This window comes from Falco biarmicus, chromosome 5 (genome assembly GCF_023638135.1).
Source record: "Falco biarmicus isolate bFalBia1 chromosome 5, bFalBia1.pri, whole genome shotgun sequence".
In the NCBI taxonomy this organism is placed as follows: Eukaryota; Metazoa; Chordata; class Aves; order Falconiformes; family Falconidae; genus Falco; species Falco biarmicus.
In genome coordinates, this window is record NC_079292.1 from 15,030,125 (window position 1) to 15,050,293 (window position 20,169).

General features: G+C 67.1%; 2 protein-coding genes across 2 annotated transcripts; both read right to left on the reverse strand.

The window, feature by feature from the left end:
- Positions 1–484: 484 nt before the first annotated feature.
- On the reverse strand, positions 485–2,099 carry LOC130149601 (neuronal pentraxin-1-like). The gene is made up of 3 exons (XM_056339429.1): positions 1,914–2,099; positions 1,204–1,384; positions 485–696 (listed from the first exon to the last, which is right to left on the reverse strand). Exons 1-3 carry the CDS (start codon positions 2,097–2,099, stop codon positions 485–487), a joined length of 579 nt encoding a protein of 192 aa, XP_056195404.1.
- A 1,651-nt stretch (positions 2,100–3,750) lies between these two features.
- On the reverse strand, positions 3,751–19,677 carry LOC130149692 (serine/threonine-protein kinase LMTK3-like). The gene is given in 20 exon segments (XM_056339624.1): positions 3,751–3,864; positions 4,943–5,462; positions 6,008–6,107; positions 7,834–7,921; positions 8,038–8,399; positions 8,946–10,439; positions 10,517–11,793; positions 11,910–12,658; positions 12,660–12,774; positions 13,574–13,723; positions 14,350–14,471; positions 15,086–15,170; positions 15,512–15,621; positions 15,623–15,661; positions 16,022–16,109; positions 16,211–16,329; positions 16,417–16,493; positions 17,619–17,763; positions 17,867–18,000; positions 19,543–19,677. Coding segments are annotated over 19 exon segments (5,454 nt in total). The 5' UTR covers positions 19,646–19,677; the 3' UTR covers positions 3,751–3,864; positions 4,943–5,365.
- Positions 19,678–20,169: the final 492 nt, after the last annotated feature.

Genomic DNA, 20,169 nt, shown 5'->3' on the forward strand with positions numbered 1-20,169 from the left:
ATTTCGCCCAAGGGTGAGGAGTGTTGGGGGTACCTGGGCATCCTGGGAGGGGGATTGGGGCAGGATGGACCCCCTAAAAGTGGACCCAGGTGTTGGGGGGACCCAGGTGCCCAGCGGGGGTGAAGGGCCGATGGCAGAGGGTAGGGTGGACCCCCCCCGCCCCGCGCCAAGAGCTGCCCCAGGCATCTGGGGGGGGAGGGGTTCAAGGGCTGCGTGTGTGGGGCTGCCCAGGTGTCTGGGGGGGACCTAGGTGTGGGGGGTGGGGGGTGCCAATGGAGGTCAAGGACCAATGTTAGAGGTAAGGGGGACCCCCACCGCCCCAAGGGTGGACTCAGGCATTTGGGGGCTGGGGGGGCAATGGAGGGCAAGGGTCAATGTCAAAGATGAAGCGGACCCCCCCCATATGTGGACGTCTGGGTGTGGGGACACAGGCGTCTGGGGCCACCCAGCGAGTGGGGCAGAGACCCAGGCATTGGGGGGGCTCTCAGGGACAGGGGTCAAAGGGCAGGGTGGTGACACCGCCGTGCAGCTCGAGGCCACCTTCAGCCCAGGCCAGCAGGTCGCCGGCCCGCCCGGAGCACTGCAGGCCGGCCACCGCGGCCACCTCTGCTGCGTCCAGCACCCGGCTCCACAGCTGGAACTCGAGATCTCCCCCACGAAGGCCTGTGTGGCATCGAACCGGCCACCCAGCGCGTCCTGCAGGACACGTGGCGCCATGGGGACACAGGGATGTGCTGCCCGCGTGGCACTGGGACAGGACACCATGGCACCCACACAGCATGGGGACGTGGCACAGGGACAGGGGGACATGGCACCCATGTGGCACAGGGACGTGGGGATGGGGACGTGGCAGCCGTGTGGCATGGGGACACGGGGATGGGGACATGACACCCATGTGGCATGGGGCATGGGGATGTGGCACTCATGTGGCACAGGGACATGGGGACATGGCACCCATGTGGCACGGGGAGGTGGGGATGGGGATATGGCACTGGTGTGGCACTGGGATGTGGGGATGTGGCACTGCTGCCGCACAGGGACATGGGGACGGGGAGGTGGGGACAGGGACATGGCACAGGGACAGACAGTGGGATGTGTCCCCATGACCCTGTGGTGTCCTGTGACCTCGAGGTGTCCCCGTGCCCCCCCCCATGTCCCTGCATGCCCCCCCCCTCCGTGCCCCCCCCATCCCCACCGCTGTACCTGCTCCTGGCCGAGGACGAGGACACCGTGGGGGCGCAGGGGGTGGCCGGCCGCCAGCCCCCCGCCCCGGCCCCGGGGGACCCCGTCCTGGAGCTGCGCCAGGTGCCCCCCCGCTGCCGCCCCAGGTCACACAGACGTGCTGCCACCGGCCCGGGGACGGGGACAGCGCCAGCGGCACTGCCTGGGGGGGCTGTCAGGGCTGGCCCCACAGAGCCCCCAGCCCCACGGCTCCCCCCCACCCCTCCATAGACCCCTGCCCCCCAATACTTCCCTATAGCCCGCCCATACCCCCACTCCCCCATCCCCCCCCTTCCCCCACCCCCAACCCCCTGGTACTCACAGCCCCCCATAGCCCCCATCAGCCCCACCTCCCTCCCCCCATAACCTTCCATAGCTCCCCTCAGTTCCCCCGTAGCCCCCCCACTTCCCAGTCCCCCCATATCCACCTGTAGCCCCCCCTCCTCCCAGCCCCCAATATCCCCCCCTTCTCCCAGTCCCTCATAGCCCCCCAATAGCGCCCACTCCTCCCAGCCCCCCATATCCCTCTCAATAGCCCCCACTCCCAGCCCCTCATAGCCCCCCCAATAGCCCCCCCAGTAGCCCCCCACCCCTCCCAGCCCCCATAGCCCCCCCCAATAGCCCCCCCCCCCCACTCCCAGCCCTCATAGCCCCCCAGCAGCCCCCCCCCCCAGCCCCTGTAGCCCCCCCACCTGGTCATCCACCAGCAGCTCCATGGGGCGCCCCCCCCACGCCAGCAGCACCAGCTCATTGGGCTGCCCGGGGGCAGCGTAGGAAAAGGGGGTGCCCAGGGGCGGGGCCCCCCCGGGGCGCAGCCAGAGGCAGGCGGAGAGCGCTCGCAGCGCCCGCCGCACTGTGCCCCGCGCCCGGGCAAACATGTAGTTGGTGCGGAGGGGAAGGCCACGCGGAAGCCCCCCCGGTGGACCCCGGCACCTGGGGAACCCCCTGGCCATCAGCATGGGGCGCTCGTAGTGGGGTGGGGGCCACCGTGGGGGTCCCCAGTCACTCTGTCCCCTGGGGGTTCCGTCCTTTGGGGATGCCCTGGGCAGGGGGATCCCACCCTTGGGGGTCCCCAAGAGTCCCCCACCCCGTGGGTCCTACCCCTGAAGGTCCCCAACCTTTTTCCCCAAGTGTTCCCACCCCTGGGGGTCCCCAGCCCCGGAGGGTCCCCAACCCCTGTCCCCAAGTGTCTCCAACCCTGGGGGTCCCCAGCTCTCCGTACCCAGCCCCAGGGGGTCCCCAACCTCTGTCCCCAAATGTCCCCATCCCTGGGGGTCCCACTCCTGAGGGTCCCCAACCCTCTGTCCCCAGCCCCTGGGGGTCCCCAACCTCTGTCCTCAGTGTCCCCAATCCCGGGGGTCCCACTCCTGGGGTCCACAGCCCACTGTCCGCAGCCCCGGGGGGTCCCCAACCTCTGTCCCCAAGTGTCTCCAACCCTGGGGGTCCCCAACCCTCTGTCCCCAGCCCTGGGGGGTCCCCAACCCCTGTCCCCAAGTGTCCCCAACCCTGGGGGTCCCCAACCTTTGTCCCTACCCCGGGGGTCCCCGTACCTCCTGCTGTTCCCTCACCCTTGTGCTTGTCCTGGGGGTCCTTGACATCCTGGTGGTCCCTGAGGTCCCCGTGGTCCTCGTGGTCCTCCTCTTCCTCATGGGCCTCATGGTCACCATGGTGATGGCTGTGGGCCCAGTGATGCTCCAGGTGGTTGCCATGGGGATGGCCATGCTTGCTGTGGTCACCGTGGTGGTTGCCGTGGTTCCCATAGTGGTTGCCATGAAGATGGCTGTGGTGGTTGCCATGGTGATCCTCGAAATGGTTGCCAGGGAGGTTGCTGTGTTTGCTGTGGTCGCTGTGGTGGTTGCCATGGTTCCCGTAGTGGTTGCTATGGAGGATGCCGTGGTGGTTGCTGTGGTCGCTGAGCTTGCTGTGGTTGCCGTGTTGATCGTGGGGATCACTGGGTTTGCCGTGGTCGCCATGGTGGTTGCTATGGTGGTCGCTATGGAGGATGCTGTGGGGCTTGGCGTGGGCACTGAGCTTGCTGTGGTCCCCGTGGTGACTGTGGTGGTTGCCATGCAGACCCTCATGGTGGTTGCTATGGAGGATGCCATGCAGGTTGCCATGGTCACCAGCCTTGCTGTGGTCACTGGGCTTGCTGTGGTCGCCATGGTGACCGTGGTGGTTGCCATGGTCACTGGGCTTGCTGTGGTCGCCATGGTGATCGTGGTGGTTGCTGTGGTCACCGGGCTTGCTGTGGCCACCATGGTGACCGTGGTGGTTGCCATGGGGGCTCTCATGGTGGTTGCCATGCTTCTCGTGGTCACCGTGATGGCCGTGGTGGCTGCCATGGTTGCCATGATGATTGCCGTGGTGGTCGCCATGGTCACCATGGTGGTTGCTGTGGTCGCCATGGTGGTTGCCGTGGTGGTCGCCATGGTCACCCATGGTGGTTGCCGTGCTGGTCGCCGTGCTGGTTGCCGTGCTTCAAATGGTGGTCGCTGTGGTGGCCGTGTCGCCAAAGTGGTTGCCATGGTGGCTGTGGTGGTTGCCATGGGGATGGCTGCCGTTGCCATGGTGATGGAGCTGCAGCTCCAGGAGTCCAATCTTCTTCTGCAGCGCCTCCCGCAGCCCCGAGACATTCCGGCTCTGCTGGGGGGGGCGTCACCCCACGGCGCCCAAACCTGCCCCCCACCTCACCCCGCAGCCCCCCACCTCACCCCACAGATCTCTCATCTTAACCCACAGCCCCCCAACTGCCCCTTCATCTTCCCCCATAGCCTCATCCTGCCCCCCAGCCCCCCCCAGTTGCCCTCCCAACCCCCCTTCCTGACCCCCAAGTGCCCCCATCCCCTCCCCCCACTTGCCCTTTGTGCCCCCCCCTCCCTCCCCGGTATATTTAGCCCAAGGGCGGCCCAGGAGCTGCCCATTAATCCCTTGCCCAGAATTAATCAGCGCCGGGCTAATGAGGGCAACGAGGTGGGGGGGTGGGGTGGGGAGGGGGTTTGGGGGGAGGGAAGGAAAGACCCAGGCATCCGGGCACCCCCACTCCCCCCACCGCCTCCCTGCTGCAAGGCCACCAGAAGGCCCCCAAAGAGGATCAGGGGGTAAGCTGGGGGTGGGGTGGGGGGGAGGGTGTGCGCCCCGATGCGCCCCAGCACACCACACCCCCCCGCACCCCCTCCGCCTCTGGTGGGACCCGGGCGTTTGGCCAGGGAGGTGTTGCACGAGGGAGCGGTGCATGAGGGAGCGGTGCAACGAGGGTGCTGCAGCCCTAGGAGCTGTGCACGAGGATGGTGCATCGCAGGGAGCAATGCACAAGGCCAGTGCAACGCACAGAGCGATGCACAAGGCTGCTGCAGCATGAGGAGCAGTGCACGAGGGTGCTGCACCCCAGGGAGCAGTGAACGAGGATGGTGCAAGTTGTGTACCAGGATGATGCATCCCAGGGTGCCACACATGGGTGTGACACAGCACAAGGCACAAGGATGATTGCGCTAAAGGGACCAACGCATAGGTGCACTGTGGCACGAGGAGCCATGCACGAGGACAGTGCACCACGGTGAGCACTGCACGAGGACGGCGCAACACGGGGAGCAATGCACAAAGACGGTGTAACACAAGGAGCGATACACGGGGGCAGTGCATCCCAGGGAGCGATGCAGAAGCGTGCCCCAACCAAGGTGTGTTGCACACGAGCATGCAAGCCCCTCCCCCCTTGCCGCCTCACCTGCAGCTGCTGCAGCCGCTGCCGCAAGCCCTGCAGCACCTGCTGCGCCCCTTTCCCCCTGCCCCCGCCAGGCCTCCTCGTGCGACACCACCTCCTCGTGCGACGCCACCTCCTCATGTGAGGCCTGCTGGTGAGCCCGGGCCTGGCACCGGGCCAGCTTGGCTGCCAGCTCTCCGCGCTGCCTCCCGCTGCTCCAATGCCGCCTCCCGCTGCTGCACCAGCGCCTCGCGAAGCCGCAGGATGGTGCGCCGTGCCCCTGCCAGCCCCTCGTAGGGGCCCTCGTGCAAACCGTCGTGCGACGCCTCGTGCGAGTCCTCATGTGAGGGGCCGGCGGAGCAGCCCGGCTCCATTTCAGGGGGGAGCGGGGTGCAGATGAAGCGGGGGAGGGGCTCAGGCCCCACCCCCCCCAGCAGCACCCAAGGGTCACCAGGATGAGCGCGTGGGGTGGCATGGTGGGGGCACACGTGTGTGCAAGGCCAAGGGTGTGGGGCGGGGTGCGCGTGCAGCTCCAGGAAGGCCTCTGCAACGCAAGAAAGGATCCCTGTGCACACACGTGTGCAACGACGAGTGCTCTGCCCCCCATGTGCATGTGATGCCAACAGCTCTCCCCTTGCACACGTGTGTGATATGAGCTGCAGGCCTTTGCACATGAGCGTGCAATGCAGGGAGCAGCCCTGTGCACACACGTGCAATATGTGCAACAGCCGCTCGCCACACGTGTGTGCAAGACATGCAGCTCCCTTGTGCGCACAGACTCCTCCCGCCCTTTGCACGTGCACATGTGACATGTGTCATCCCCCCCCTTGCACACTCAGGTGCAGCACAAGCACCTCCAGCCCTTGCATGTGTATGTGCCATGCACGCACACACTTGCACACATGTGACCCCCCCTCCCCTTGCACCTCCTTGGTGCAACAGAAGCGATGCCCTTGCACGTGTGTGTGCAAGACCCCCTCGCCCCCCCCCCCCCCCCCCGGCTTCCCCTCACACATGTGTGTGCGACACGGGGCCCTCCTGCCCCCCACCCCACATGTGTGTATCCCCCCCAGCCCCCCTTCCTCATACCTGTGCACACGCGTGTGCGACGCCCCACAGCTGCTTGCACGTTTGTTCCCGCGGCCACCCAGGCCGGGCCAGTGGTGCTTAATGGTCTTACTGGGCTTTACTGGGAGGGCGGGGGGGGGCGGAGGGGGGGATCAGAGCGGCTCAGGCAGGGGGAGGGGGGGATTTGGGGGGGGATGGGTGGCACAACTGCCCCTCCCCACCCCCACACTATGGCTATGGGGCAGCTCTGCCCCATAACTGCCCCCCCCTCAAGTTCCCTCAGCTGCCCCCCAACCTGCCCCATGGCCCCCCACCTGCCCCCCAGTCCAAATCAGCTGAGGATTCGCTGGTTCCCAGTAAAGCCCAGTTGCCCCTATTAGTCCAAACCAGCTGGAGGGGGGGGGGGCAGTCCCCAGCACCCAGTACAAACCAGTCCCCCCAGTACAAACCAGTACACACCATATTATTCAAAGTAAAAGCCAGACCCGGAGTTTTTTTTTTTTAATGCCCCTCCCCCCCCCTTGACCCTCCCCCACCCCCCCCTCCCCCATTCTGGGGGGGGTTTGTTCTTCCTCGGGACCCCCAAGTTTGGCACTGGGGGGGCTACATGGGGGCAGGGCCCCCCCTTGCTGGGTCTGGGGTAGGGGGGAGGGGAGCGGCCCCCATTTTGGCACCGGCTGGGGGGGGCCATTCGCCCTCCCCCCCAAAGTCACTGTAGAAAAGGAGTGTTCGGGGGATAGGATCAGGCCCCTCCCCCCGCCGCCATGGAGGGGGCTGGGGGGGAGGGGCAGCAGGGGAGCCCTCTTCCCCCCCAAGTGGCTGCGATGGCTGGGGGAGGGGCTCCGGTACCCCCCCCCCCCGGGTCAGTTCTCGATGGGGGCTGGAAAAGGTGGGGGGGGTGTCAGGTACCCCCAGCTCCAACCCCCTCCTGAGCACCCTCAACCCCCAAGCTCTGCCTCTTTGACACCCCAGGACCCCCCAACCTCCCCCCCATCCACCCCATAGCACCCCTCAGACCCCCCATCTGCCCCTGTGACACCCCCCGCAGCCCCCCTGGATCTGCCCCATGGGACAGCCAACCCCCTTTACCTGCCCCATAGCCCCCCCCCCATCTGCTCCTTTGCTCCCTCAGCATCCCCACCCACCCTCACCTGCCCCATAACCCCCCAGCCCCCCCATCTGCCCCTCCGCACCCTTCAGCCCCCCCAAAATGTGCCACATGACCCCCACCCCCCAGATCTGCCCCCTGGGACCACCCAACCCCCCTTATCTGCCCCTTTGCACCCCCCAGCCCCCCAGCTCTGCCCCCCACTCACGGGCCGTGGGGCGCTCGGGCTCAGGGGGGGCCCGGGGGGGCTCCAGGGCAGGGGAGACGGTGAAGCGGGTGCCACGTCGGGGGTCCCCACCCAGGGGGGGGCCGGGGGGGTCCCGCTCCTCCTCCCACTCAAAGACCCCTCCTGTGGGGTGCCGGGGGTCAGGATCCCCCCCCCCCAATGCCCAGGACACCCCTGTCATGGGGAAGAGACACACCCCCCCCAGGACCCCCTTCTGTTGGGCAGGGACCCCCCCCTGCCCCAAAGGCTCCCGTGATGTGGGGCAGAGATCCCCCTGCCGCGGTTCCAGAGCCTCCCCTTGACCCAGGACCCCCTCGCTATGGGGCAGTGGCCCCCACCCGGGGCAGGGTCTCCCCCCAAGACCCCCGACCCCCCGCTACAGGGCAGGGACACTCCCCACCCCCAGTGCTCAGGGCCCACCTATACGGGGCTGAGCCCCTCCATGGGCCCAGTTCCCCCCGCCGTGGGCCAGGACACTCCCCCCCGGGTTCTCCCCGCGGCGGCAGTACCCACCGACTCCGTCAGGCGGCGCGAAAGCGTCGGGCTCCGCCCCCTCCCTCTCGGCGGCGCTCTGGCAGCTCAACTCGTTGGTAGGCGTCTCCTACGCGAGGTGGGGGGCGGAGCCTGTCATCGCCCCTCCCCTCCGCCCCACCCTCCCCGCCCCTGTGGGCGGGGCTTCCCGCGCCCCGCCAGCATATCAGCGCCGTCCCCGCCCACCTGGTCAAAGAGGTAGATGGTGACGTCATCGAAGAAGGACACCATCTTGCGCTTCCGCGCCAGCGCCGCTTCCGCTTCAGCCGCGGCCCTCGGCGACTTGAGGAGGCCCCGGAGGCCGCGCCCGTCCCAGCGGGTCACCACCACCGGCACCGCCGGCTCCGCGGCGCCGCCCCCGCCCGCCGCCTCGGCTCCCTCGGCCTCGGCCTCTTCTTCCTCTTCCTCGTCCTCCTCCTCCTCCTCCTCCTCCTCCTCCGGCGGCCCCCGCGCCTCCGCCGCCTCCCAGCGCGGGGCTCGCGGGCCGCGCCGGGGGAAGGGCCTCAGGGCCAGGGGCGGCAGCGGGAGAGAGAGGCGGGAGGCCTTCGCTGGGGTGGGGCAGAGGCCGTGGGGAAGGGGAGAGGGCAGCGGGGCGGGGTTGGGGGGTGGGGAGGGTGTGTGGGGCAGGTTAGGGGACAGTGGGGCAAGGTTGGGGGCGATAGAGGGCGTGGGAGGGGAGGTTGGGGGCGGAGAGGGGCCGTGGGGCAGGTCAGGGGTTAGTGGGAGGTCGGGGGTGGGGTTATAGGGCAGGTTGAGGGGTAGTGGAGCAAGGTTGGGGGGGTTAGAGGGGGGCGTGGGGCAGGTTTAGGCGGTTTGGGGGTGCAGGAGGGCAGGTTGAGGGGCAGAGCAGGGCAATGGGGCAGGTTAGGGGGCAGTGCCGTGATGTTGGGGGGTAGAGAAGGGCCGTGGGGCAGGTTAGAGGGCAGTGGGGATGGTTGGAGGGTTAGAGGGGGCAGAGAAAAGGGACAAAAAGTCAAAAGAGGGGGACAAGGAGGTGCCCCCTTCCCACAATGCACCACCCCAGAAGACCCCCCACCTCCTGCCCCCAAAAGCCCCTTGTTGCCCCCCTCTTCCCAGCCTCATTCCTCACCCACCTCGGATGTCGGCGCTGCTGGGGGTGGGCGTGGGGACGGGGACGTCGGTGGCGCCGCCGCCGTGGCCGTTGTCCCCCACCCGCCCTCTGCTGGCCCCCCCCTGTGCCAGGGCCTCGGGGTGCTCGTCCTGTCCCCGGGGTGCCAGCAGATTTCGGGTGACGTCCTCGCGTAGGGTGACCTGCAGTTGCTCCTGGCACACCTGCACCACGAACCCCCCTTCGGCAGTGGCCCCGGGGACGTCCCCGTCCCTGTCCCCCTGCCCGCGATGGGACACCTGTGTCCCCGGGGTCACCGCCACCTTGGTGGTGCCACTGCCACCGGCCCCTGCTGCGGGTGATGGGGATGTCTCTGTCTCGTAGCCGCTGTCCCCTGGGCGCTGTCCCGGTGAGGGTGGTGACACCCTTGGGGCTGGGGACACCTTGGGAGGTTCTTTTGGGGATGGCCCCCCTGGAAGTTTCGCTGGGGACCCTCTTGGGGATCTCCTCTGGGGACCCTGTGGAGAGATCTCTTGGCATTTCTTTGGGGATGCCTTTGGGGTCATCATCTCTTGACACCTCCTTGGGGACGCCTTTGGGGACATCTCTTGGAGTCTCCTTGGGGAACCCCTTGAGGACATCTCTTGGCGTCTCCTTGGGGACATCTCTTGGCATCTCTTCGGGGCTGCCTTTGGGGTCATCTCTTGGCATCTCTTTGGGGACATCTCTTGGAGTCTCCTTGGGGAACCCCTTGAGGCTCTCTCTTGACATCTCCTTGGGGATGCCTTCGGAGACCTGGGTGGACCCTTCCCCGGGGACCCCTTTGGGGACCGGGCTGGGGACCCTGTTGGGGACTTTGAGCACCTCCTTGGGGACCCCTTGGGCACCTTCTCCAAGGACGCCTTTGGGGACATCTCTGGGCATCTCCTCAGAGACCCTTTTGGGGACCTCTTGGGACACTTCTCTGGGGACCTCCTGGGACATCTTTTTGTGTCCCCTTCTGGGCACTGCCTTGAGGATGTCATCGGGCAGTTCGGGGGGGGGCATCCCTGGGGATGTCTCTTGGCACCTCTCTGGGGACCCTGACAGGGACATCTCTTGACATCTCTTTGGGGGCTTCTCTTGGCACCTCTCTGGAGACCCTGCTGTGGACCCCTTTGGGGACATCTCTGGGGACATCCCTTGGCACATCTCTGGGGATCCCTTTGGGGACATCTCTGGGGACATCCCTTGGCACCTCTCTGGGGATCCCTTTGGGGACATCTCTGGAGACCCCTTTGGGGATGTCCCTTGGCACCTCCCTGTGCCCCCCCTTGGGCCGCCACCTTGGGTGTCCCCGCCTGGCCAGGGGATGACCGTGGGGGGGTCCCCGAGAACCCCGGGTACCAGGGCCACCTTCTCCTCGGGACCCTCGGCCAGTGCGGCCAGCGGTGGCACAGCCACGGCCACGAGGATGCCGGTGCCTGGGAAGGGAGACCCTGGTGGGGGTCCCCAAGGACCCCCCCGGGGAAAATCCTCCCTCAGGGATGTCCCTGGTGCCCCAGGCGTCGTCCCTTGTATCCACAGGGATGTCCCTGGTGCGCCGGGTGCTGTCACATCTGTCCAATGTGACCACGGGGAGGTCCCTTGTGCCCCTGGCACTGTCATGTCTGTCCAAGGGGGCGTCCCTTGTGATGAAGGCAGCATCTCTTGTGACAAAGGGGATGTCCCTTGTGCCCCAGGTGCCATCTCTGGTGGGGTAGGTGACATCTCTTGGGTCCATGGGGACACCTCTGGTGTCACTGGGGATGTCCCATGTCCCCCAGGCACTGTCTCTCGTGCCAAAGGTGACATTTCGTATGCCCAAGGGGATGACCCTTGTTCCCTGGGTAACATCTCTTGTGTAGGTGCCATCTCTTGTGCCCATGGGGATGTCTCTGCTGCCAAAGGGGACATCCCTTGTGCCGAAGGTGCCATCTCTTGACCCCATGAGGCCATCTCTGCTGCCAAAGGGGATGTCCCTTGTGTGCTGGGCACTGCCTCTCCTCTCAAAGACGTTTCTTGTCCCCACGGGGACGTCTCCAGTGCCAAAGGGGACCTCTCTGATGCCGAAGGTGCCACCTCTCCCATCAGCGGTGGCCTTTCTTGTCCCCATGGGGGCATCTCTGGTGCCAGAGGGGACGTCCCTTGTGTCCCAGGCACTGTTTCTGGTGTCAAAGGTGACATTCCTTGTCCCCACGGGACCATCTGGGGTGCTGAAGGGGATTGTGTCCCAGGTGCCACCTCTCTGGTCAATGGTGGCCTCTCTTGGCCCCACGGGGCCATCTCCAGTGCTAAAGGGGACGTCCCTTGCATCAACGGTGGCCTCTCTTGTGTCAACGATGACATGTCTTGTCCCCATGAGGCCACCTCCGATGCCAAAGGGGATGTCCCTTGTGCCCCAGGTGCCACCTGTCTGGTCAGCGGTGGTCTCTCTTGGCCCCATGGAGCCATCTCCAGTGCCAAAGGGGACGTCCCTTGTGCCAACAGTGGCCTCTCTTGAGTCAACAAAGACCTCTGTTGTCCCCATGGGGCCACATCCAATTCCAAAGGGGGTGTCCCTTGTGTCCCAGGTGCCACCTCTCTTGTCAATGGTGGCCTCTCTTGCATCAACAAAGACCTTTGTTGTCCCCACAAGGCCATCTCCAATGCCAAAGGGGATGTCCCTTGCATCAATGGTGGCCTCTCTTGTCCCTGAGGGGCCACCTGTAGTTCCAAAGGGGATGTCCCTTGTGAACCAGGTGCCACCTCTCTTGTCAGTGGTGGCCTCTCTTGCATCAACAAAGACCTTTCTTGGCCCCACGGGGCCATCTCCAATGCCAAAGGGGATGTCCCTTGTGCCAGCGGTGGCCCCTCTTGCATTGACGAAGACCGCTCTTGTCCCCATGGGGCCACCTTCAGTTCCAAAGGGGACATCCCTTGCGCCCCAGGTGCCACCTCTTTGGTCATCGCCGTCCCCTCTTGTCCCCACAGTGCCACCTCGTCTTGCCCCACTGCTGCCCCCTGCCCCTCTGCCCCCCAAAGCCCGGGGTGACCAGCGGTCTCGGTGGCTTCAGTGGCCTCAGTGGCCGCGGGACACTCCACCAGGGACCCCCTCTCCGCCCGCAGGGATGAGTCGTCCCCGGCGCTGTCACAGCGGGGCCGCAGGGGGGCCCCCCGCTCCCGCCACCCGCGCACCACATCGGCACGGGCCAGGGCGCAGGTACAGGGGGGTGGGGGGGTGTCCCCATCCTCTCCCTCCTCGTCCCCCCGGCAGAGGGGACAAGCCAAGGGGCGCCGGGGGCTGCTCCCCCCACTTCCAGCCGTGCTCCCTGCCGAGCTGCGCTCCCCCCACCCTTCCCCAGCTCCCCCCATCAGTGCTGTCTCCTGCACCCCGCGAAAGGGGTTGAGCCCCCCCCGACGGCTAGGGACAGCGGGGGGGGCCATGGCCTCACCGGCGTCCCCCCCACCTTCGTGTTCCTCCAGGCGGATGTAGTACTCGCTGGTCCCCGAGGGGCTGCGGGCACCCAACACCGGCAGCACCCCGGGGGTCCCCAAGGTACTGGGGCGGTTTTGAGGTGGGGGTCCCCCACCAGAGCGGCCCCCCCGGGCGCGTTCCCAAAGACACTCGAAAGCCAGACGTCCCCGGCTGCTCTGGGTGACGGTGAGGACGTCCTCGGGATCGGGGCCAGGGAAGGTGTCGAGGAGGGGGAAGGCGGAGGGAGGGCGAGGGGGGGGGGGCTGGCGCCGGGGACCCCCCCTGGGGACCCCGCAGGAGGGTGCTCAGCCGGCGGTGCAGCTCTTCCAGCGATGGGCGCTGGGGGGGCGGGCGCCAGCAGGACTGCAGCACCCCGAACCTGCGGGTGGCACCCACCCCCCACGGTGGGTGTTGGCGGGCAGGGGGCACTCACGGGGACACCCCCCAGGGATGGGGAGACAGGGACACCCCGGGGATGGCGGGGGTGTGTGTGTGTGTGTGTTTGTGACAGGGGCACCCCAGGGATGGAGATGGGGGGTGTGGGGTGGGGGGGTGTGACGGGGACACCCCGGGGACAGAGATGGTGGTGGTGGGGAGGTGATGGGGACACCCCGGGGACGGGGATGGCAGGGGCAGGAGGTGACAGGGACACCCCAGGGATGGAGATGGCGGGGGTGTGTGTGACAGGGACACCCCAGGGACGGGGATGTGGGGGTGGGGGGAGGTGACGGGGACACGACAGGGATGGAAATGGGGGGGGGGGGGTGAGGTGACGGGGACACCCCAGGGGCAGGGATGTGTGTGTGTCAGGGACACCCCAGGGAAGGGGATGGCATGGTGGGAGGGGACAGGGAAAGTGACAGGGACACCCTGGGGATGGGGACACCCAAGGGATGGGGATGGCATAGGGGGATAGGACAGGACAGTGACAGGGACACACACCCCAAGGACGGGGACAACCCAGGGACGGGGGTGGCATGGGGTGGGGGATGACAACGGAACAGTGACAGGAACACCCCAGGGACAGTGGCAGGGACACCCAAGGGATGGGCACCTACCCCCCTGGGGGGACAGGGACAGATGGGAGGACACAGCCGGTGGGTGGATGTATTGGGGGGTCCCTGTCCCCCCCCATGTCCCCCTGTCCCCCCCATGTCCCCCTGTCCCCTCCCACTCACCAGCTGTCAGCGTGGGGCAGGCGGAGCCGGGGGCGGCCAAGAGCCAGGGGACGTCGGCGCATCAGGCGGCCGAGGAGCTCCTGGTCCGAGAGGTGCTGGTAGGGCTGGACTCCCAGCTCAAACAGCTCCCACAGCGTCACCCCCAGCGACCTGATGGGGACACCGTGACACCCTCCTTGTCACCACAGACGCCACCACCCAAGGACTGTCGTGCTGGATACAGTGGCATTGTGACACCATGATGCCAGGTGTGGTGGCGTCACGACACAGTGAGGCTTGTCACCCTAACGCTAGTGACTGTCATGTGGGGTGACAACACCATGATGCTTGTCACTGTCACACCAGGGGCCATCATGCCGGGTCTTGTGGCATCACAACACTGTGACACTTGTCACCGCCACACCAGGGCCCACCGTAGCATCACAACGCCATGACGCCGTTGGGCTGAATGCTGTCATGTCTGGCATCACAACAATGTCCCGCCTGGGCACCATTCAGTTGTTGCCGGTACAACAGGACGTGGTGACATCAGGACAGTGTCACACTGTCACAGGTGGGTGCTGCAGCACCCCAGCGCTGTCACACCCCAACACTGTAACACCATGACACCCCAAAATGTGACATCAGGACCCAGTCACACCCGGGCACTGCAACCCCATGCCCCCACTGGGACAACCTGGCACCAGGGTGGGTGACGCTGCCACACCACACCACTGGGATGGGGGTGTCCCCAATGTCCTTGATGTCCCCTGGTGTCCCCTGTGTCCCCAACTCACCAGACGTTGCTCTCTTTGCTCTGCTCTGCCACCGCAAGGGTCCCCTGGGTCTCTGCCAGCAGCTCGGGGGCCACCCAGCGCAGGGGGACCCACAGCCGCTCAGGGGTCACGTAGTAGTCCTCCTGGGGGGAGGGTGTCACCCATTGTCCCCAACCCTGGCCCCAGACTGGCCCTACCCATCCCAGCAGGTCCCAGTTCTGTCCCCAGCTGGTCCTGAGGCTCCTGGCCCCGTGCTGGTGGGTCCCTGTCCCCACCGTGTTCCCAGCATGTTCCCAGGCCCCTGGGTCTGTCCTGGTGGGTCCCCGGCTTTGTCACCCCATCCTGGCTGGTCCCTCTGTCCCCATCCCCATGTCCTGCCATCCCTGTCCCCATCCTCACATCCCTCTGCCCTGGCTGGTCCCCATCCTGGTCATCCCTCTGTCCCTTGTCCCCATCCCTGTCCCCATCCCGGTCATCCCTGTGTCTCCATCCCAACTGGCCCCTGTTCCTGTGTGTCCCCCTCTTGGATTGTCCCCATCGTGGTCGTCCCCTTCCTGGTCATCCCCATGTCCTCCCATCCCTGTCCCCATCCCAGCTGGTGCCCATCCCTGCATCCCTCTGCCCTGGCTGGTCCCCATCCTGGTCACCCCTATGTCCTCATCCCTGTGTCTCCCCATCCCTGCCCCCACCCCAGTCACCCCTGTGTCCCCCCCCACCCCTGTCCCCTCCCGGCCGTGTCCCCATGGGTGCCACCCACCCGGTAGTTGCTGTGGGCCAGCCCGTAGTCCCCCAGCCGCACCGTCAGCTCCGAGGTCAGCAGGCAGTTGCGGAGGGCCAGGTCGCTGCGGGACCCACTCAGCCCCCAGGCCCGGGGGCCACCCAGGCGTTTGGGGGGACCCCCACCCCAAGGGGGACTCGGGCATTCAGGGAGACCCCACCCCAAGGGGAACCCAGGCATGTTTGTGGGGGACCCCATCCCAGGGGACACTCAGGCATCTGAGGGGCACCCAGGTGTCTGGGGGGACCTGGGCGTTTGGGGGGACCCCCACCCCAAGGGGGACCTGGGTGTTCGGGGGGACACCCACCCCGGGGGGGACCCGGGTGTTGGGGGGGGACCCAGGCATTTTGGGGTCACCCAGGTGTCTGGGGGAGACCCCCACCCCAAGGGGGACCCCGGGAGTACCTGTGGACGTAGCCGTGGCGGTGAAGGTGCCGCAGCCCCAGGGTCACCTCGAGCGCCAACCGCTGCAGCGTGGCCACGTCGCGGGGGGGCAGCTCTGGCGTCCCCCCCCCCAGCCCCCCGCTGCGCCCGCAGGTACCGCTTCAGGTCCCCCTGCCAGAGGTTGATGGGGTCACGGGCAGGGACGGACAGACACACGATCACACACGACCCGGGTGGTCTTGGGACACGGGGTGGTGCGGGGGGCAGGGGGCAGAGCCCCTGTGAACCCCTTGCGCACCCCCCGCCGTGCAAGTGCTCATGCCCAGCGCTCCTGTGCATCCCCCCCTTGTGCAAACCCCATGTGCAAAAAGCTGTGCAGCCCCTCCCTGTGCAACCCTCCCCGTGCAACCCTCCCCATGCAGACCCCCTTGTGCCAACTCCCCCGTGCAACCCCCACCCCGTACACCCCCCCCCCCCCGTGCAACACCTCCCCCCGTGCAACACCCCCACCCCCACCACGTGAGCGCTTACCAGCTGGCAGTACTCCATGACCAGTAGCAGTGGCCCGCTCTCCCCACACAGCCCCAGGCACTGCAGCAGGTTGGGGTGCTGGAGGCTCCTGCAAAGCATTGGGGGGCGTGTATGCGCTCCCATCCCCCCCCGCTCCAGCCCCCCCAAACCCCTCAGACGCCGGGGTTACCCCTCCCCCCTCCCCAGTACCGGTAGGGTTGAGCTTCATCCAAGAAGCGTCGCTGCTCAGGGGCTCCGGCACCAGCTCGAAGCTCCTTCACCACCACCTGTGCTGGGCTGGCATCCCCCAACAGCTCCCCCAGGATCACCTGAGGGGGGGGCAAGAAGTTTTGGGGTTCAGGGGAGTGACTCCCCTGTTAAATCCCCCCTCCGCCCTGCCGAGACCCCTCCCTCACCTTCCCGAACCAGCCAGTGCCAATCTCCTGGAGGTAGCTCAGATGCTGCCGGCTCAAGCTTGGGGGCTTCGATGGGTCTAGAATTAGGGGTGCAAGGGTTTTTTTTGGGGGGGTGGGGTGCAGTGGGGCTCCCACAGGGACCTTATCGGTGCCCTGGAGCCATCAGCCCCTCCCCCCCCCCCCCCCCCCACTTGGGGCAGAACCCATTAAGGGGTCCCAATAATACCCCAAGATGGGGCAAGGTATACTGGGGGGGCTCAGCCCCCCCTGATGAGCAGTTTTGGGGGGGGACATCCACCCCCTGTCTCAGCTGCTGGCATCTCAGCGCCACTGCATGTCACCACTTTGATCAGCAACTGGTGACATTTCTGGGGCATCGACACCTGCCCCAGTTTAATTACCCCAGGGTGGGGCCCCCCTAAATTCTGGGTGCCCTCACAATACTGGGTGCTCCCTGCCCTAAATGCTGGTACCCCCAGATACTTCAAAAAGAATCCAAGGGTAACAAGGAGCTTGTGAGGGGGTCACTCGGTACTGGGGGGGACACCTAGAGCATCCACAGGATCCCCCCAATCTGTTGGGTGACCTAGAACCTCCTTTGAGCCACCTTGAAGTGCCTGCTGGGTGATCTAGAACACCCGTAGGGCCCCCCCAGTGCCTGTGGGGTGCCTCTGAGCACCTAGAGGGCCCCCCTAAACCACTGGGTGACCCAGAGGATCCCCCCAAGCCCTTGGGTGACCTAGAACCCTCTTTCATTCCCCCCAAACCACATGCTGGGTGACCTAGAACACCCATAGCCCACCCCCAGTGCCTGTGGGGTGCCTCTGAGCCCCTAGAGGGCCCCCATGAACCATTGGGTGACCAAGCCATTGGGTGACCCACAGAATCCCCCCAAGCCCTTGGGTGATCTAGAACCCCCTTTCAACCTCCCAAAACCACCCGCTGGGTGACCTAGAACACCCATAGCCCCCCCCCCCGCCCAGTGCCTCTGGGGTGTCTCTGAGCATTCATGAGGTCCCCTAAACCATTGGGTCACCCAGAGGATCCCCCCAAGCCATTGGGTGACCTAGAACCCACTTTCACACCCCCCCAAACCACACACTGAGTGACCTAGAACCCCTCTTTGACCCCCCCAAGAGCCCAAGAGCCAATCCATGGAGTCCCTCTCCCCATCACCTCCCCCACGCCCCAGCCCCCCTTACCGGTGGGGGGGGGTGGGGGGGTGGGCCCCCCTACCTCCCCCAAGGGTAGGACGTAGACATCGGGCAGGGATGGGGAGGATGAGGTCTCCTCCGCTGGCGGTGTGAACTCCCCGGAGTCCTCCTCCCCCTCGGGGTTCTCGAACTCCTGTGTCCCCCCGGGTGGGTGGGTGCAAGGGGGCGTCAAAGTGCATCAAGGGGTGGCCCTCCCCCACCCCCCAGCATGCTGGAGGGGGGACAGCACCCCTCACCTTGAAGCCCACGTCGCCCCGTTTGCAGCACAGGCAGGTGAGGAGGAGGAGGACGAAGGCCACCAGCCCAGAGCAGGAGATGAGCACCACGGCGTAAGGGGGGGGCAGCAGCCCCCGCCCGGGGGGCAGGCTCCCTGGGGGGGTGGAGGGAGGAGAAGCCATTTTGGGGGGTCCCCAAGGTAGTGGGGTGCACCCCGGGGCTGGGGGGAGGAAGACTGGGGGGGTGGGGCCCGGGGGTGATGGGGGGCACGGGGGGGGGGGGCATGGGATGTATCTGGGGGGGCCCCATGGGGCTGTGGGTGGTGGTTGGAGTGTGCACCAGGCAGGAGGGTCCCACGGGGGTGATATGGGGTCCCGGTGGTGGGCACCCTGGCTGCGGGGGGGGGGCGGGGCAGCTGAAGGGGGACCCATGGGGGTGGGGGGGCAGTTGGGTGTAATTTTGGGGGTCCCGTGGGGCTGGGGGGTCCTGCCTGGGGAGAGTCCCATGGGGGGTGTCTCAGAGAGGGGGATGTCCCCAGGGGTGGGGGGTCGCATCAGCCATTTCCATCTAGCTGAGCCCGTGGGGACAGGTGTTTAGCCCCCCCCCCCCCCCCCCCCCCCCCCCCCGCCCCTCAGGGGCCCAGTTCCGCCCCGGGGACACGATGGAGGGGTATGGATGCCCGGGTTCCCTCCCCCCTCTCCTTTCCCAGCCGGGTAATGGAGGAGGGAGGGTGATGGGGGGGAGGGACAACAAGGGGGCTGGGGACAACGGGGGACAGGGGACGGGGACAATGGGGGGACAGGGACAATGGGGGGGTAGGGGATGGGGACACAACAGGGGACAGAGGTATGGGGGGCACGGGAGGGGTATACAGGGGATGGGGACAACGGGAGGCTGGGGACAATGGGGGGATGAAGGGATGGGGCGGGGGGGGGGCGGGGAAGCCGAGGGGCTGGGGACAACAGAGTGCTGGGGATGGGGGGGCACAAGAGATGGGGACAAGGCGGGGGGGACAAGGGGCGATGATGGGGACAACAGAAGGCTGGGGACAAGGCGGGGGGGACCGGAGGGAAGGGGTTGAGGGCTGGGGACCAGGGAGGGGGGGGTGGGGGGCAGGACAGAGAGACGGAGGGATAGACCGAGGGATAGACGGATGTGGGGATGGAGGGATGCGGGGAGCGACGGACAGAGGGGCACAGGCAAGGGATGCAAGATGGGGACAGATGGACACAGGGATGGACACACGCACGGATGAGATGGATGAATGATGTGGGGACAGATGGACATGGGGCTGGATGGACATGGGACTGGCTGGCTGGACAGATGGATGTGGGGCTGGCTGGACGGGTGGATGGACAGGCAGACGTGGAGATGGATGATGTGGGGCTGGCTGGCTGGATAAATGTACAGGCAGACGTGGAGATGGATGATGTGGGGCTGGATGGACAGACGGACAGACAGCCATGGGGCTGGATGGACAGATGGATGGCCATAGGGCTGGCTGGCTGGACAGACGGAGGGACATGGGGATGGTCAGTGTGGGGCTGGATGGACAGACAGCCATGGGGATGGACAGACAGATGGACAGATGGCTGGCCATGGGGATGGATGGATGGATGGGCGGATGGATGGATGGCCAGGCACCCATGGGGCTGGCTGGATGGCGGGGGGGGGCAATTGGGGGGGCAGGACTCACCGCGGGCCGGGGGGGCCCCCAGGACACCGTGGGGCCCGAGCGAGGCCATGGCAGCGGCGGCAGCGGCCGGCAGCAGGAGGGGGGGGGGCCCTGGCCACCGCATCCCGGCCCCCACTAGGGCCCTAACGGGGTGTGGGCGGGGGGGGGGGGCAGCTGAGGGGAGGGCGGCCCGGCCCGGGGGAGGGCAGCCCGTGCCATCCTGGGTTTGGGGGGGGAGGATGGCTAGAAGGAGGGGGGGGGGGCAATGAGGGGGTCGGGGGATAGAGGGGGGGCTGTAGAGGGGGTCGGGGGACAATGGCGAGGCTAGAGGAGGGGGGGTGGGGGGGGCAGAAGGGAGGATGGGAGACAATGGGGGGCAGTAAATGGGGTGGGGGGGACAGCAGGGGGTGGGGGGGGGAGCAGAAGGGGTGGGAGAGGCAGTAAATGGGCTGGGAGGATAGCAGGGGGGCGGGGGGGGGCAATTGGAGGGTGCCGAGGGGGCAGCAGCGGGCCCGGGGGGGGTCAGGGCGGCGGAGGCGGCCGAGGAGCCGCCGGCGCGGCCGTGCGGGAGCGCTGCTGCCCCCCCCCCCCGCCCCCCCCCGGCCCCGCCCCGCCGGCCACCGCCTCCCATTGGTCGCCGGGGCTGTC

Coding starts and splice junctions, on each gene's coding strand:
- LOC130149601 (XM_056339429.1), bottom strand. CDS start 2,099: ATGTTTGCCCGGGCGCGGGGCACAGTGCGGCGGGCGCTGCGAGCGCTC. Junction 1,385..1,913: donor AGCTGCTGGTGGATGACCAG/GTGGGGGGGCTA, acceptor CAGCCCCCCCAG/GCAGTGCCGCTGGCGCTGTC. Junction 697..1,203: donor TCGTCCTCGGCCAGGAGCAG/GTACAGCGGTGG, acceptor CGTGTCCTGCAG/GACGCGCTGGGTGGCCGGTT.